Source organism: Salarias fasciatus, chromosome 12 (assembly GCF_902148845.1).
Source record: "Salarias fasciatus chromosome 12, fSalaFa1.1, whole genome shotgun sequence".
In the NCBI taxonomy this organism is placed as follows: Eukaryota; Metazoa; Chordata; class Actinopteri; order Blenniiformes; family Blenniidae; genus Salarias; species Salarias fasciatus.
In genome coordinates, this window is record NC_043756.1 from 29,781,415 (window position 1) to 29,800,086 (window position 18,672).

The 18,672-nt window shown below is 43.0% G+C and overlaps 1 protein-coding gene across 1 annotated transcript; it reads left to right on the forward strand.

The window, feature by feature from the left end:
- The first annotated feature begins 1,394 nt into the window (after positions 1 to 1,394).
- On the forward strand, positions 1,395 to 18,024 carry LOC115398081 (syntaxin-binding protein 1-like). Its single transcript, XM_030104720.1, has 20 exons — positions 1,395 to 1,500; positions 7,338 to 7,387; positions 7,794 to 7,875; positions 8,224 to 8,300; positions 8,420 to 8,498; positions 8,789 to 8,892; positions 12,032 to 12,180; positions 12,335 to 12,419; positions 12,614 to 12,744; positions 12,869 to 12,976; positions 13,109 to 13,169; positions 13,437 to 13,502; positions 13,857 to 13,937; positions 14,058 to 14,196; positions 14,399 to 14,508; positions 15,184 to 15,285; positions 15,478 to 15,563; positions 15,874 to 16,031; positions 16,277 to 16,392; positions 17,896 to 18,024. Exons 1-19 carry the CDS (start codon positions 1,464 to 1,466, stop codon positions 16,384 to 16,386), a joined length of 1,815 nt encoding a protein of 604 aa, XP_029960580.1. The 5' UTR covers positions 1,395 to 1,463; the 3' UTR covers positions 16,387 to 16,392; positions 17,896 to 18,024.
- Positions 18,025 to 18,672: the final 648 nt, after the last annotated feature.

Here is an 18,672-nt window from a genome sequence, read left to right on the forward strand (position 1 = left end):
ATATTTAATCATGGGATATTACTGTATTAAAAAAAAAGAAAAAAAGAAACAATTTATGCAGTTTGAAATGATTTTTACTTACATCCCTGTCCAAATACTGGTTGTTTTACAAACTTTATTGTTATTTTTTTAAATTTTATTTTCTTGAACCAATGAATCTCAATAAAATTAAATATAACTTTTACACGAAATCATTATAGCAAAGAAGACGTATTTATAAGAAGGATGATAAAAGGTAAAATGTGACAAATGACATACAGTATTTTACATAAAAAGAAATTCTGTAATATTTGATTTAAATTAATAAAGTATTTGTGTAAATGGAACCAACGTCAATTAGAGTAAGGCATGTCTTGTAACAGCTATCAACAATAAAAAAGAAAACGTGAACTATAAACACGTTTATGGAAAAGTAGATATTTATATCAGCTTGGAACTGGTTTAAGATTTGTTTGACCTCTTCTGCCCTCTGGTGGACAAAAATGCGCATTACAGGGAGCTAATGGAACCATATACCAGTCTGAAAAAGATGGAAAGCTGTTCCTCACCTTTTCTCTCAAAAAATAAATCAAGTCGATAATTGCCTTCAATCATTTTCCATGAATGATTTTGCACAACAAACACTTTCCATTTAACCCTCCACTTTATCTAATCTGGTACAAACTAGAGACTCGTCATATGTACTGTTCGCGCGGGACTAGAATTCCCTGTGGACCTCTGATAAGTAGTGAGCGGGCGTTGATATAAAAACAAAGATTTAAGCATTTAAAATATGAGACGATGTTTTTTGTGGATGTGTTTTGCAGAAATTGGCTTTGCAGCATCTTCATCTTTTTTCCTCCTCAGGCTGTATAAGTATAATCTGTCTACATATTCATGATATTCTAATCTTTCCATTGTTAGTATTTTCTAGACAGTCATAGTCTGGAATCTAAAAATCTATATAACATTGTGCTGCGGTGGATACATTTCAATTTTATATTTCTTTTCTTTTATTCTTTATCTCAGATTTTATCTGACCATGTGGTGACGAGTAAGAGAAAAAAGAAAAAATAGAACTTCAGGTTGGATTTCTCCCCCAGCGACTGGGTTGGAATTAGAATTGTTGTAGATATAAACAGAATGGAGACAGTTACTTAATGACTAAAAACACATCAACTTTGTTTATTTGATCTCGTTGCTCTTATTGATTTTTAATTCACTTTTTTAATTCGCGACTGATCATCTATTTTAATGTCACGTCAAAAGAAAAAGGTAGAAAAAAAAGAGACAAAACCATTTTATCTCTTGGAGTTATAAAACTCCACGTTATCAGCTTCCGGTTTGTGAACTTTTATTCTGAAATGCGGAAACAGCGACGCGCCATCCCGCTGATGCTCGCGAGCTTTCCGGGGTTTTCTTTTTTAACGCGGAGTCGCGCTCAGGTTGCTGTGCGGAGGTGAACGAGCAGCGGGGGGTTCATTATGGCACCGCTCGGATTAAAAGCCATTGTGGGAGAAAGTAAGAAATGTTTTTAATTCTAATAGTTATTTCATTTTCATTTGAATCTGCTGACGCGGCGGTCTGAGGCGCGCGCGGCTGAGCTGATGATAATTCCAAAGGCACGTGAAGTGGCGCACAATGTCACCTGGTTAATCAACATTTAAAGTTCTGCTTGAAGTCGTCAGAGAAACCTTTCTCTTTGCGTTCTGTTGGTTCTGTTCCGTCGTGCGTAAAAGGCGCACAGACAGTCGGAGACGTTCGGCTCAGCAGATGCGTCTTTCTCCGCATTGATAAGACTTTTGGATGAATAACAACCGTAAAGTCATCTCTAGTCATCCACCTTGATGCTTTTGTGGCTCTCAGTGTTGTTATTTGTGCGCTGAACGGGAGCATGGAGTCCTGGTTCCGTGGTAAATCCTGCCCCGCTAATCTTTGTCTGTGCGGATTAAGCGCTTTGACATCATTCTGAGAGGAAGAGGAGAGAGAAGATCCCAATCTGACACAAACCAGACCGGCCTTTGTCCCCCCTCTCCCTCACACACACTCTTTCCTGTGCCACGCTTTCTCGTTGAGCAGTTTGTTGATTGTTTGTTTGTGATATAAAGAACGCTGTTTTACGCAGATTAGCTTCAGTGTCAACTTCTTTTTAAACCTTTTCAATAACCAGGATTTTGAACTGCTGCCTCCGTTTTTGAAGTTATTCTGGTTAATTTCATCAACAACCGGTCAAAATATGATGATTGAAGCACTGAGACTTCATTTATTACAAAAAAACAGTCCTGAGATGAGTAATAAAAGTTCCAGAGTTTCTGTTGTTTTAACATTTAAAGCCCATTAACACGTGGAAGTTCTTTTCTTTGGAGCAGCTTTTGACAATATATTTCATGTTAAAAAAAAACTTGAAATTTGGATTTTATTTAGAAGTTTAGAGCAGAGATGCCCAACTGGTTTCACACCAAGATGGATGATAAAACACGTAATAATACCCAAAAACTTAATTTCAGCAATTTGCAAGACTGCAACAGTAATAATAATGAAACCATAATGGAGAGAGCAACACACTCCGTGAATGAAGATTATGCCATCTATTATGAGTGGGTTTTTTTCAACAGCATCATTTCTGTCCAATAGATTAGGCTCTATTCATCCATTATTATTACATTATTGGCTGCAGCATGTTTTTCAGTGCCACTTCAATAAGGTATATCAACCTCTGAAATTGTAGATTATTGTGATATCAGTTCAACTGTTTTTAACACACTATTAATAATTTATAACTTGAATGCAGTTTGTCAAAGTTTTCACGTCCGGTATGATGATATTTGTAACATCAAAAGATCAGCTTTCTTGAAATTTGACCCCCAAAATACATATAAACCCTGAAAATGTGAAAAAAAGTTAATATAAGCTAATCTTAAAACGATTTAAATTTTAGAAGACAGCATGTAAGGTCCACTGTGAGGCAGAGATTTGATTTAAAAGTGATTGATGTGTAGATTCTGACCAAATGTATTAGACTTATTTCAAGTATTTAAAATAAATGTGTGGATGTTGTTTAAAATTTGCTGCGAGTTTGTTCAGTTATTATTAAATTATTTGCTTTATTTCTTAACAATATTTGTTTTAAATGTGCCTGTTCAGTTTTGCTTCAGATATAAATAAATAAATAAATAAATAAATTCTTAAAAAACAACATTTGTACAATCATTAAATCTTCTCTCTAAATCAAGTACTCATTAAATCCTTTCTGTGCACTTTTTCTCATTTTTCTTTCTTTCTTCTTTTTTTAATCACATTCTCCTGAACTTAAAAAAAGAGACTAAATTAATTAACTGGCTAATAATCTGTTAATTTAAGTACTACCCCCCCCCCCTCCTCCTCCAACCATTATTGAAGTAAATATGTTTAAAGAGAAAAATAACTTTGAGAGGTGATTCGGTGATTCCTGGACTCTGAGTTTTGTTCTTTCTGAATGTTGGCACCAAACCCAGGCTGGAGTTTCTCTGGAAATGTTACTGGAACGATCAGATGTATCCGTGAGAAACTCGTTGTTAGAGGATTTTCTGCCACTTCTCCACAGATCTCAGTTTTCTTCCTTTGCTGACCTTCACAAGACATTCGATCAGTGTCAGTAAATATTTGATCTTCGCTTTTATCAAGGTTTTTTTCAGATGTTTCCTCTCAGTGTTTGTTCTTTCTACTCCCGGACACAATCCGGCTGAAGCTACAGTTTTTAGTGCCGTTGTGGTTTGAGACAGTCTTACTGTGCCGTCTTTCTTCGTGTTGAGAGAAGCTGTAGTTTAGTCAGTCTGCTGAAAGATTCAGGTTCAATCCTGCAGGACGCTGATTCCACTGAGATTCTCTCAATTTATTATGAAAGTGGAGAACAGGAAGGAAGCTGGAAGGATAAAGGGTCACAATCCATCCATTCCATCATATACTGGTATTGAAAGGGTTTTGGAATAATAACAGTATTTTTATTCTATAATTCATACTGAGATTACTTCATGTTACCCGAATAAAGAGAAAATATCAAACACACCTCCACATGCGGAGGATGGATGGATGGATGGATGGATGGATGGATGGATGGATGGATGGCTGGATGGATGGATGGATGGATGGATGGATGGATGGCTGGATGGGGATGAAGTCATTGCAGGTATTTACACCACCTGTGGAAGCTTCTTGTCACGTCCCATTCTTCTGTGGAGGCGTCTCCTAATCCCACGGACTAATGGGATGAAGTGAACCATTCACCAAACAGCAGGATCAGTGGCTACAGGCTCATCTTCCCGGCACAGCGACCAGAGGCAGACATATTTAGGACACATTCACCTAGATCTGTGAGAGATGATAAAAACATCTCATGTCCAGAGTCATGTAGCAGGAGCACTGCGCCCCACGACCAGCAGGAACAACACAATGTGCCGATGACGCGTCAGGAGGGGCTCTGCACTGGAAATGTGTGTGTGTGTGTGTGTGTGTGTGCGTGTGTGTGTGTGTTTGTGTGTGTGTGTCCTGTGATGGACTGCTGACCGGTCCGGGTAGAACCAGCTGGGATCTGGTCCGACCTTCTGGACTCTCAGACGAGGGGCTGCAGCAGATGGAGTCGGTCAAAGCGAGCGGTGACCCCATGGAGACAGAGCCACTTGTCTCAGTGTGTGGCTCTGTACTTACCTCCTTGTTTGAGAGCTTAAAACTCCGACCGCTCAGTTCAGTGGGGGAGAGCGGTCGTCCCACAATCGGGAGGTTGTGAGTTCGATTCCTGTCTCCCCCTGTCTGCATGTCGAAGTGTCCTTGTGCAAGACACTGAACCCTGAATTGCCCCCAGTGGACAGACTGAGTGCCCTGCGTGGCGGCTGCCTCTACTGGTGTGTGTTGTGTGTTGCTTCGGACAAAAGCGTCTGCTAAATGAAACTGTTCATAAAGTGTGAACCATCATAGTGCTACGGCGGGAGGTGTGACTGTCAGGTTGGCTCTCATCATTAATTTTATGTAATTATATTTTTATAATGGAACAATGGAAAACACTTTCTTATGATTTGGAGAAGCTTGGTGATAAAAAATTAGGATTAACCAATGGAAAGAGGGACGTATTGAATCAATGGGAGGGCCTCACAAGGACAACGCTACAGGGCTGTGTGTGTGTGTGTGTGTGTGTGTGTGTGTGTGTGTGTGATGTCACATCCGCTGACACAGAAACAGCTCAGGGATGGCGGTGGGGGTGGACGGGAAGGGGTAAGAGGATTGGGGGCAGATTAGAGGGCGGTGATTGAGTGGGCGTGTCCCTCCCATCACCGAGCCGCTTCCTCAGGCTCCGTCCCCCAGCCGGGTGGGCGGGTCAACCCCCCCTGCAGAGCGGGAATCGCTGTGTTTCAGGTGTCCCTTCGTCTTCAGGACCCCACGTCTCACATCAGCTGTGCTGCTGTGACATTAAAGCTCTGATGGCTCCATCACCTCCACACACACACAACAGCTGTCTGGCCTCACGCCAAAGGATTTACACAATCAGAGAGACACGATGCCGCGTGCTAGTGTCATTGTTTTTCACCGCAGGCGCCATGAAAGACCTCCTCATGATCCCACAGAACTGCTGCTCTCAGTCTCCTGTCGACTGTCTCTGTTTAACATAAAGGAAACCTTCGCTGTCGCTGATTTACACTTTTAATGTTTGTGACCGGTCCTCCATCACTCTGACGTCTCTCATTTCTCCTCATCTTCATTGATAAACTGACGACAACAAATCAACGCTTACGCTGCACTGGCGCTTTGACTTGTCCTTGCTGTTGAAACACATCAAATATAGGGGGCAAGAATGTTTAAAGGCAGCAGGAAAGACAAGTACAGAGGGTTTTTAGATGCTTCTGGATTAGTTACATCTGTAACTAGGGATTGATTACATTACATCATTGCTTCTTGCAAACATATAATAATTGATTTTCGCATTAGTCAAAGAGTAATGATCTGCTTGGAAAAGCAAATCCAGCAGTTATTGCATATCCCTGCTAACTGCTGACACAGCTTGTTGTAACTACGTGATGTTATTGCTGTATTAACGTTAGTGTTAGCTTCACTGTTAGCATTGTGTGGGTCAATGTAATGATTAGCTCACTCATGTTCAGCTGCCTTGTGTCTGTGTCTCTTCTGCATGTGATAGTTGTCAGACTGGTATCGTATCAGTTTTGGTAATTCCAGCTTTGCTTTCACTCCATATCGTATCAGTTTATTATTGGCAATGGATCATTACTGTATTGGTGTTTTTGTCATCTGTAACCTATCACTGTTTTGACATATTGGTCTAGTTTTAGAATAGTATAAGTATCATATCTGTATTTAATTGGCACTAGTGCAGAAAGGGGGGGGGCTGTTGGGGCTACAGTCCCCCCTGGTGGAGGCTGCACACTTTAAGCACCATACATTTAACATTAATAAAAAAAATTTTAAAAACTATAAAAATGTTAAAAATATATGTAGAAGTTTACAGTTTAGCTCAGTGTCTGCCTTCTTTAATTGAGCTGGATTACAGTATAGTAACATAATAGTGGCTGCAGCAGCTTTGTTAGATGCTAACAGCGCTCTGTGTTGTTTTTATTTCAGATTTGAATTTTTTTTTTTTTTACCATGGTGATCAATGCATGTTGGTTTCTGGGACTTGTGTGTTTCTGCTGATGCTTTATCGATCTATCTTCTCTATCTTCTCTACCTGTCATGTCAGAGGTCGGGAGTTTTGAAGTACAGACCTACCTGATTGTTTTTGCAACTTCAGCACCAAGGACAGCGCTCAAACGGCAATACAACGCTGTTAAAGTGGTTTACAATCACGCCTCTAATTCAATCATAGCCCCCCCCCCCACCACACACACACACACACACACACACACACACACACACACACACACACACACACACACACACACACACACACACACACACACACAGACACTTAAAACACCTTTCTTCACTCCTGTGTACCAGCTACCAGCACATTTGCGGCGTAGCACATCATGAACCTCCACATATTTTCCTCTGCTGCTGCCATCAGGAAACGTGTCCAAATGAAATGAGATGATAAGCAGTCGTATGTGCAGCTAGTGCTCACAGGAACCGTTGTGTCTTACCGTTACACTTTGACAGGTTGTAACATTGTCTTACAGTGTAAAACATACAGAAAAACAATGGTACAGAGAAAAAGTTTAAACTTGTGTGAACGACTGGCTTCTTTCATGATGGAGACAGAAGCAGCAGGAGAGATCTATGACCTCCACCTACAAACGACAGCAGAAATACACCTGAAACTGAGTAATAATTTCCACATTTCAGCATGTTGATGATATTTTTCTTCATTGTTGCAGAAATAATGAACGATGTCATCAAGAAGGCCAGAGAAAAAGGAAAATGGAAGGTAGAGTTCAGTCTCAGCGATTTCCCTCCAAATGAATCTGATCAGTAAAAATATTGGTAACTCTTTACTTGAAGCCCCCCTGTATAACACATTATAAGTACATTATAGTGCTGTATAACTATAGTTGTAAACACTCATAAATGATCACAATGCTTTATAACATCAGGACCGAACCCTAACCCTAACCCTATGCTGTATAGTGGGTTATAAAGCATTGTGATCATTTATGAGTCTTTATAACTACTTATAATGTGTTATACAGGGGGGCTTCAAGTACAGTGTTACCAAAATATTTTCTAAAAGAAATTTTCCTGATGTTCCTCTTGGTGTTTCCTTGTTTCTTTGGATTTCTCCTGTTGCTGTTCCTCCTGATGTTTTCTCCTGATGTGTGCTCGTTCTTCTGCAGGTGCTGGTGGTGGATAAGCTGAGCATGAGGATGATTTCCTCCTGCTGTAAGATGACAGACATCATGTCTGAGGGAATCACTAGTGAGTACAGTCTCCATCCAGGTTATGTTGAAACGATGGAAATATGTTTGACTTCAGCTGGAATGTTCCAGTAACACTCAGTCATGTGTTACTTCAGTATCAGTGAGCTTCAGTCCTGGATGTCTGAGATGTTTCTCATCTGAACTGACCGATTCAGGCTGTACGTTGAGCTATTCATGAACTTTTTATCTTGGATTTTGTTTTGGATAGTCTAAATCAGGACCTTTTTGAGAGCGTAAGGACTTGCCAGAGATATTCTTGCATCTGTGCTCAGACATGACCAGACTGACTCCCTGAGTCCTGATCTAATGAAGCTGATCAATATGATATGATTCCTTCCCTCTCAAGTCGTAGAAGACATCACAAAGCGGCGCGAGCCTCTGCCCAGCATGGAGGCCATCTACCTGATCACACCGTCAGATGAGGTAAATGAAGCAGCTCCTCTGAAGGGGCGACGTTTTCTCTTCAGTCCAAACTAATAAATGACAAACATGTGCAGGACAGTCTTTGAAATGACTTTAACTTAATTTAACTTCTGTTTCAGTCTGTGGAGGGTCTGATTGACGACTTCAGAGACCCTCAGTCTCCAAGATACAGAGCAGCCCACGTTTTCTTCACCGACAGTAAGTCAGTCCACTTCACAGTATCTGCAGTCACAGGGTCCAATCAATCAATAAGACGGAACTGTTTCTGATCGAGACCTCAGGCTGTCCTGTTCACACAGCAAAACGCAAAACTGAAGCTTTGATCTGGTAAAATGAAGCAGCTAAATTGGAAAAAATCATTTTTGTTCAATACATTTTGTTCAATTGTCAGCTTTTATATGTGGCGTTTTACAGCTTTAACTACAGCTTCTGGCATCAGCATTGCAGTAAATGATGAGCATTTTGTGTTTTTCTGTGACTCACCGCAGCCATCCCAGACTCTTTGTTTGGACTGTTGACCAAATCCCGCGCCTCCAAAGCCATGAAGGCCTTGACCGAGATCCACATCGCCTTCCTGCCCTATGAATCTCAGGTGAGACTGTGTCCGTTTAAGTTCATTCAGTTCAGTTTTATTCCAAAAGCGCCAAACGAGCAGTCATTTTGTGGGAACTGTGCTGGAGAATAATCCAACAGTTTCACATGAGCAAGCAGAGGCAGTGGGAAGAAAGAAAGAATTGCTTTAAACAGGAAGAAGCCTGCAAAACCAGACTCAGAGGTGGAGATGTTCTGCTGTTTATGTTGAGGTTAGAGGATGGAGGGAAGAGGACAGGGTGGCAGATAGGAAGGGATCAAAACCCTGGTCTGAAGAAGCGATTTGATGGGCTTCTCATCAGAAATGATATAAGGGCAGAAACCTGCACAGCGGTGTGTGTTCAATATAATATACAGTCCCTCCTGGTGGAGGCTGCAGGCTGTAAGCACCATACATTTATCATTAATTAAAAAATTTAAAAGATTAAATTTAAAAAACTGTAAAAATGTTAAAAATATATGTAGAAGTTTACAGTTTAACTCAGTGTCTGCCTTCTTTAATTGAGCTGGATTACAGTATGGTAACATAATAGTGGCTGCAGCAGCTGTGTTAGATGCTCACAGTGCTCTGTGTTGTTGTGAAAGTTTTTTTAACCATGGTGTTCAACACATGTTGTTGGTTTCTGGGACTTGTGTGTTTCTGCCGATGCTTTATTGATCTATCTTCTCTATCTTCTCTACCTGTCATGTCAGAGGTCGGGAGTTTTGAAGTACAGACCTACCTGATTGTTTTTGCAACTTCAGCACCAAGGACAGCGCTCAAACGGCAATACAATGCTGTTAAAGTGGTTTTGTTCTTGTCTGCTCTTGTCTTGTGGTGAATTACTGTGAGCCTCCTTATGGAGAAAAAAAATACAATTTGAATTTGTCAGAACTTATTTATGTTTTTTTATGCAGCTTAAGACAGCCAGTCCACAGCCTAATGAGTGATGATGTGAAAAAAAAATACAGTTATACCACTCATGACACCACTTTATTTGTTAGCCCCAACCCCCACTTGATTGATCTATTGAACTATCTTCTCTACCTGTCATGTCAGATAGGGCTGAACGATATGGGCAAAATTTCATATCTCGATATCTCAATATCGATATGATATATTACAATGGATTCAGTGAAAGTTAAGCATTTTTCAGAAAAATAAAAACATCATAATACAAAAGGATGTAAAAAAAAAAAATGCAGTTTTATTTATGAGAACTCACTGCCACTACCACCAAACTCGTTTGTGCAGATTTTGCAACCGCCCTCTGCCATCAGCTGTCAACCAGTAAACGAGGTTTGTGGTTGGCTGGCCTTACCTGTGCATGGGCGAGCTCACACGCAGGGCAAGCAGGGGAAATCTTGATATTGTTGATTTTGAGAAGCTAATGTCCTGAATGTTCATATCGCGATATCGATATGATAACGATATATCGTTCAGCCCTAATGTCAGAGGTCATGAGTTTTGAAGTACAGCCCTGTCTGATTGTTTTTGCAACTTCAGCACCAAGGACAGCGCTCAAAATGATGGCAATACAATGCTGTTAATTTGGTTTACAATCACACTGCTTATTCATTCATTCACGGTGAAAAGCAAAAACATGCATGTCAGGTTAATTGGTCACCTTAAATTGCCCGTAGGTGTGAATGTGAGTGTGAATGGGTATGTCTATCTGTGTCAGCCCTGCGACAGACTGGCGACCTGTCCAGGGTGTAACCTCGCCCACAGCAGCTGGGATCGGCTCCAGCCACCCGCGACCCTGAGAAGGAGAAGCGGTTTAGAAAATGGATGGATGGATGGAAAACTTCTCACCCATCCTCTGCTGCTGACATCAGGAAACATGTCCAAATGAAATGAGATGATAAGCAGTCGTATGTGCAGCTAGTGCTCATGGGAACCGTTGTTCCTCACCGTTACACTTTGATAAGTTGTAAAAAAATTTCTTACAGTGTAAAACATACAGAAAAACAATGATACAGACCAGAATTAAGGGAAATATTTGATACTGAAACTTGGATCCATTTAGAAGGAGCCTGTGACGTTGGAGTCCCTCTGAAGGATACTGGGAGCAGAGTGATCAATCAAATGAGCACTTCGACAAGATCCTGAGTCTCAGTGTTGCACCAGACAACATGAAAGTGACAAGAAGAGTCATTTGCTCTCATTTTTGATTCCACACGTTCAACAAAATCCTGACACTTGTATTGTTCAACAGGTTAAGTGTGTGTGAGTGTGACGTGAGGTGGTGACAGTGTGGTGTTAGAAAAACATGGTGACCAGAAGAATAAAAACAAGGTTTTAGTCTGGGACGAATTATCACAGTTTGTGTTTATTTTCACTATAAGTGAATTAACTACATTTCTTTGGACCAAAGTTAATTCTGTATTTTTTTATTTCTTTCATAAGTACACACAAAATAATCCTTTGCGTTTAATATATCATGTTACATAACAGAGTTCCTGTTTAAGATCATAACACATTCTCCAGCTGACAACGAGCTGACGAATGTTTTGTGTCCCATCATTTGAAGCCTTCAAGCCTCTGCTGTTGTCCTGCAGCTTTAATCCCCCAAGAGAGGGAGGGAGGGAGGCACCATCGCAGCTCCTCCCTCCTCCACCTTCACACCGTGGGATTGGCTGCTGGAGGCAGCGGCTCCGGCTCTGCAGCCAGTCTGAGCACAGTCAGGACGTGTGACAAGCGAAAGCTCAGGGATTGTTATTGTGTGACGGACTGAGAAACAGATGGTTGCAGGTTTAATTACAGCCAGCTTCCGAAGGAAAATATTTGCTCATTTACTACTTTCCTTTATAAATTCAAGCCTAACTTATGTACATGTGAATCATTAAAGACAAAACAAGAAACAAGCAGACTGATGGGATGAAAAAAGTAAAACCCAGACGGTTAAGTTGAGGCTGTTTTCCCTGGAGTCTGCTTGATGTATTCAGGCCCTGTGAGGCACTGAGGCTTCATTTTAGGAACCTGTTGATATATTTTAGAATATTTCAGATGAAAAAGACGGTGTTGTTAATAGGTGATGGGATCCATAGACTTGTGGAAGTGTCTGTTGACTTGGATCAGTAAGAAGCTTTCACTTGAAAGCTTTATATATACCTTCTGCTTCTGGTTTTACACGGATGCCTCTCCTTGTCATAATCAGGTCTTCTCCCTGGATAAAGTGGATGCCTTTCAGGACTTCTACAGCCCCTTCAAGGCTGACGTGAAGAACAACATGTTGGAGCGCTGCGCCGAGCAGATCGCCACCCTGTGTGCCACGCTCAAAGAGTATCCGGGGGTTCGATACCGAGGGTGAGGACGGCCAGCAGGAAAACTGTCAGGCAATGTGTTCACCAGCTGACTGAGACCCATCAGCATGGAGAGGAAAACATCCCTGTACACACAAACCTGCATGCCTGCAGTCAACACTTTCTGGTGTGTGTGTGTGTGTGTGTGTGTGTTTCAGGGAGTACAAAGACTGTGCGGTTCTGGCCCAGATGCTTCAGGAAAAGCTGGATGGCTACAAGGCTGATGATCCCACCATGGGAGAGGTGATCAAGTGGAGCTGAATCTGGGAATAACTCATCAGAAAAAAACAAACTTTACTCGTAATTTGTACCAAACAAAAGCAGAAAGCGAAGCTCGTGGCACTGACTAATGTAATCCAGATGATGTACAGATTGTTTTGTTTCTCTGGACTTCATGAGTGAACCTTGACCTCCATGTTTTCTCACTTCCCCTTCAGGGTCCAGACAAGAGTCGCTCTCAGCTCCTCATTTTGGATCGTGGCTTTGACCCCGTGTCGCCTCTCCTGCATGAGCTCACCCTGCAGGCCATGGCCTACGACCTGCTGGGCATCGAGAACGACGTCTACAGGTAAACAGACACTGCAGTCCTTCATCGGATATGCAAAGATACCACAGGTGTCATTGCTCTGAAGATGAATCCACTCGCCTTTGGATTATATTCATAACACAGTGAATGAACTGTGACTCTTCAGTTTTGAGACCAGCGGGATGGGAGAAACCAGGACGAAGGAGGTCCTGCTGGACGAGGACGACGACCTTTGGCTGTCTCTCAGGCACAAACACATTGCTGAGGTGTCCAAGTACGTTGCTCCAACCCCTCCCTCCACACACACACACACACACACACACACACACACACACACACACACAAACACACACACACACTGTAAACCCAGAGAAGGTCCTGATCGCTCCTTCCTCCATCTCTGCAGCGCAGTGACTCGCTCGCTCAAAGACTTTTCCGCCAGCAAGAAGATGAACACCGGAGAAAAGGTAAAGCACCTCCAGCAGCTTGCTCTGATTCCGGGGTCTGTTATTCTGATTCTGGTCCTGGAATTTGGATGAGGTTTCTGTGGTGGTTGTTGGTACTTGGGGAAAGTTCCTGAATGGTTCGTGAATGGTTCCCGTTGCTTGATGAAAGTTGTTTTATGGTTCCTGGTACCTGCAAAAGACTCTTTACATTAAATGTTGGCTGCAGAAGTTTCCTGTGACTGATTGATCCCTTTCCTGGTGTCTGATAGGTGTTGGTTTGTCTTTCAGACCACCATGAAGGAGCTGTCTCAGATGCTGAAGAAGATGCCTCAGTATCAGAAGGAGCTCAGCAAGGTAGAGCTGAAGTGTTGAAGGCAAATGAGTAACGCAAAGGTGCCTCACTGGGAAATCTTACAGATTGTCACAGTGTTTGTGAATTAGGCAAATCACACAGTCTCTCTCACATTACATTAGAATTAACAGATATACAGAAATGATACTCTTTCCATATGTCTCTGACCATCTGCTCGTCATCATTTTCTGCTGTATTTTCACTGATCGGCAGCATCTGTGGTTTATAGCAGCTCTCACTCTGTGGAGTAGAGACACTGCAGAACCGTCACACTCGTCACAGACGTTATCACGTCTTCTCGCCTCTCTGCGCTGTGAGCTGAACTCACTGAGGTCTTCTCTCTTCTCGGAGCTCAGTATTCGACTCACCTGCACCTGGCTGAGGACTGTATGAACCGCTACCAGGGCACTGTGGACAAACTCTGCCGTGTGGAACAGGTGACACACACACACACACACACACACACACATACACACACACACACCGGCTGACACAGTTTAAAGCCACCACTGATCGTGTTTGACACTCACTGTGTCTGTTTGCTGTGCGGTTTGAAGGATCTGGCCATGGGAATGGATGCCGAGGGTGAGAAAATCAAGGATCCCATGAGACTCATCGTACCCATCCTGCTGGACGCCAATGTCAGCGTGAACGACAAGATCCGCATCATCCTGCTCTACATCTTCCTCAAAAACGGTCAGACGTCCTCAGGGATGCCACTGGAATCCTCGCTGTGTTTTTAGTTTCTTCAGCTCGACTCCATGTTGATTGATTTCAGTTTGCATGGCCGCACTGCGTTCGTAACCGTGCATGCTCTTCTGCACGTGTGCGTGTTTGTGCTAAACTGTGCATGCTGCATGTATGTGTGTGTGTGTGTGTGTGTGTGTGTGGGCGTCAGGGGTGACCGAGGAGAACCTGTGTAAGCTCCTCCAGCACGCCAACATCCCCCCTGAAGACAGCGACATCATTTCCAACATGGCCCACATGGGCGTTCCCATCGTCTCCGAGGTGAGCCGGGGTCACGGCCAGGAAGGCTCCCGGTCCGCAAAACCTGCACCGGCGCCACCCGGCGCTTTCCAAACAAGGAACTCATCGCTGGAATTAAATTAGCACCACGGCTAGTCACTGAAGTTATTTATGTCAGTGGTGAAAGCAAATGAATGTCTGTGTTGTTAATGTTGATGCTGTCTGCATGTCAGTAGTTAATGTCAGATGGTTTGCTGCTGCTTCTCGTCATTGTCATTAGTTCAGAAATCAGTTTCTTTTAGATTAGCTAACATCCAGATTATAGAGCATCTTCAGCTTCCAGCTGAACTGAATGTGTCTAATAAACTGAGCAGTTTCACTTATGAACTCTTAAAAAAGCAGCTTTTCTGGCATTATTAAGGCAGAAGACACTGAAAGAGGCAATCAAGCAACTGCAAGAACATCAAACGCAAACTTTATACTTTTGAAAGAAATCACAATCAGCACTGTTAAATAAAATTCAAAGCTGATCTAAGAAAGAGTTACTTTACTAAGTAACTAATTACTTTGTTCACAGCAACAGGAAAAGTAACTTCTTTTTAACCAAATGCATCAGTTTGCACAAAACTGCATTTCACATTGCTCTTCCTAAAATGAGTCATCACAGAATAGTTTTACATCAACCTGTGTCTTGAAAACTGCGTCACTTCCTCATAGGGAACGGCCAAGAAAGCCAAGAAGCCCGACCGTAAGGAGCGGATCAGTGAGCAGACCTACCAGCTGTCCAGATGGACTCCGCTCGTCAAGGATCTGATCGAGGTACCTGCTTCACGCCGACATGGTGGACCGCTGCACGTCCTCATACACTCACACCAGGACTGATTATCAACCCAAATGAATCCTCATCCTTCAGTCCTGTAGCTGTTTATGAGTGTTGCGGCACTGAATTCTTGGTTAATGGAGAAACACTGGTCTTACTTCAGGCACAAACTTTTCCATCTGCTCCAACAGGACGCCATCGAGGACAAACTTGACCCTAAGCAGTACCCGTACATTTCCCAGAGACAAGTGTCTGCCAAAGCCAGCGCTCCATCAAGGTGAGTGAAAGGAACCGACGCTCCTCTCAGGTTACATTGTGGAAGTTTGTAGCTTCAGTGTGAGACATGGTCTTCGTTTCAGAAAAGTGCATTGTAGTCAGCATGATAGACCACCAGTTGGCGCTGTGTGGCTGTTTTTGTAATTAGACCACACACATTTGCCGGAGACAGGGTCAGAGCATTTCTGAAAAGCTTGGAAGCTGTTTTGAAGAAGTTCCGTTTTCAGCGATTCCATTTTGTGAGCGGACCTCTGAGAAGTTCGCAGTTCTCACCTTCACATGGATGTCTACTGGCTTCCTTTGTCCTGCAGCAGTGCTCGCTACGGTAACTGGCACAAGAACAGGGGCCCCACGGAGATGAAGACGGGCCCTCGGATCATCGTCTTCGTCATCGGAGGCATGACGTACAGCGAGATGCGCTGCGTCTACGAGGTCACACAGGCCAACGGCAAGTGGGAGGCGCTGATCGGTGAGTTCGGCCTTCAAGGTTCGCTCAGTGAGTCTGGTTCCTTGCGTTCGAAAAGACATGTTCGCCAAACTGGAGGCGCTGATTGGATGTTTTGAAGGAGCATCATGGGAAACGGCGTTCTGAGGATCATCGGTTTTCGATGAGATTATTCTCTTTGAAATCAGAAATGCGTGTTTTTTGTGTGCTTCTGATCTGGTTGGGTTGAAATGTGGAACCTTGCTGAGCGCTAAGAATTTTTTTCATAGGTTCCACACATATCCAAACCCCCCCTAAGTACCTAAAGGAACTTCAGCACCCAGACTTCCTGGACCCCAACGCCCTCCCAGAGGGCAGCGAGGAGCCGCCTGCAGAGTGAAGACAAGTAAATACTTGGTGTTCCCCCCTCGTGGCCACCAGGCCGATGCCCACCCCCCACTGTGAGGTGGCCCCTGTTTGTGGATGAACTGCCCCTAGTCTGACCTTGTCTTCAATGTGTTTGATTTATTCCTCCATCTTTAAACTCCTCCCTGCTCATGTGGTGGATTCGTGGCTCCATTGTTTTAATGTTGTCACTTTTCATGTCTTCGTATTCATTTTGCTTGCCTTAACAACTCCCAGTCCAGATTCTCCAGGACTTGGTAGTTTTGTATTTGACAGTTACCGTAGTGACAATCCTACTCGGTCTCCTGTCTTTACAAATGTCCCTGTTCCCCCATTGTGGACGTTTGCAGTGTGTTGTTCTCTGTGTGTCTCTGTGTGTGGCTTCATTGCAAATGTGTGTTAAAGAACTGGGATTACATGACTTTCTTCATTGATGCTGTCATATTCACAAAGGCCACTAGAGGGCTCTCTCTGTCTCTCTCTGTCTCTCTCTCTCTCGCTCGCTCTCTCTCTCTCTCTCCTTCTCCTGTGATTGGAAGAAAGCACATCTGAACATCCATGGTGTGTTCCTTCCAGAAATGAATTTCTAAGCAGTCACAGTTTTCTAAACGAGAATAGAAACAGTTTTCTCAGATAATTGATCACAGCACCTGAAGATGATTTCATGTCTCTGCGTTGTGAGGTGGAAGCGCAGCGCTGAACCTCCCAGTAGAGGTGAATAGAGATGAATGGTAGATTACTCTAATGAGAGGAGGGGTGGGTGCGCACGTATACAGGATGAAAATGAGCAGCCAGCGATCATTTTATAAGACATCCAGAGTCACCTTAACACACAGTCAGTGATTTGTACCCGGAGTTCAGTCTGGTTTTGTACTTTAAATTTTAAAATAGCTCACTGTTTTCTGAAGAAGATTCAAATGGATGTTAGTTGAAGTTAAATTACGTCTTGTACTTTAAATGTCGTAATCAGCGACTGTATTGTTCATGAAACTTGCTGTACACACACATAAATGATTACAATCTTTTCGGAATGTAATTAGTTTCGTCCGTTATTTCTTTACCCATAATGTCAACATTTCCAGATAATCTCTATTTGTCATAATTACAGCCTACTGGGTCAATTAATGATAATAACATTAGCTATTATGTAATTTATTATTTTTTTTAATTGTTTTGATGACATTAAAGATAAAATCTAAATGGAATAAATCAGAAAATGCCTTTGAATATTTCAGTTTGTGTGTAAAAGAAAAAAATCCACTTTATATTTATTTATTTTTACAATTCATATCAAATACAGTTTTCAAGCAGGGTAGGGGCTCCAAAACGCCCTTATTTTGAAGGTTCCTGTGTTTGTGGGTCCCCAGTGTTTGTAAGATGGAGTCTCAGGGAGGCTCTGGGGGGAAAACGTTGGGATGTGCTGCACTGAGCTGGAGGGAGTGGCCTTAAAGCATTCAGGGTCAACCTGATCTCTCCCTGATCACCGTCCTGTCGTGTCTTCCAGGATCCACTGAAATCTTCACCCCTTCTCGCCTTCTGAAGACCCTCAAAGACTTGGAGAAAGAAGAGCGGACCGGTTAAGAAGACGCTCCTGTTGTCGTGCTCCCTCCTCCTCCTCCTCCTCCTCCTCCTCCTCCTCCTTGTTCTCCTCCTCGGACCCTCGTCCAGCAGTAACGCAGCACTGCCCCCCCCCCCCCCACCCCCACCCGACTGTAGATGTAAACGCTTCCTGAGTTTTCTGGGATTGGACTGGGTTTGTTTTGTCTGTTGCTCGTGTTGATCTGGATGTGAGGCAGGTGTGGTGTAGTTTAGCCAGCTGGATGAGCTTCAGGGACTCAGAGACGTCAACGCTTCCCAGCTGGAATGAACAAAATGCTTATTTTTTTTCCTGGATTTGATCTGTGAATCTGTTATAATCGCTCCCGTCCACCTCCTCCTCCCTCTTTGTCTCTTCTTTCTTTTGCAGCTAGTTTTCATGTAGTGCTGTTCTGTATCGTAGCGACCGCGCCATACTGTGCAAATAACCACATGTATACGATCTCTGACCTTGGAAATGCCAACGTTAAGCCACGCTGATGGTATTATTATCCGTAGCTGACGCAGTTGAAAGATAATTGTCGGTATCTGTTGGCTCGCTGTGCCGTTCCTCATTTTGTGGCTGATAGCTTCTGACTCCGTGTTTTTTTGCTGTTTCTGGTTTCGTAGTGTAGCCAGTGATCCTCCGTGTTACGAAGAGAGATGTCAGTGTTATCACAAGTCTGTGCTTTTATGTCCACATCCG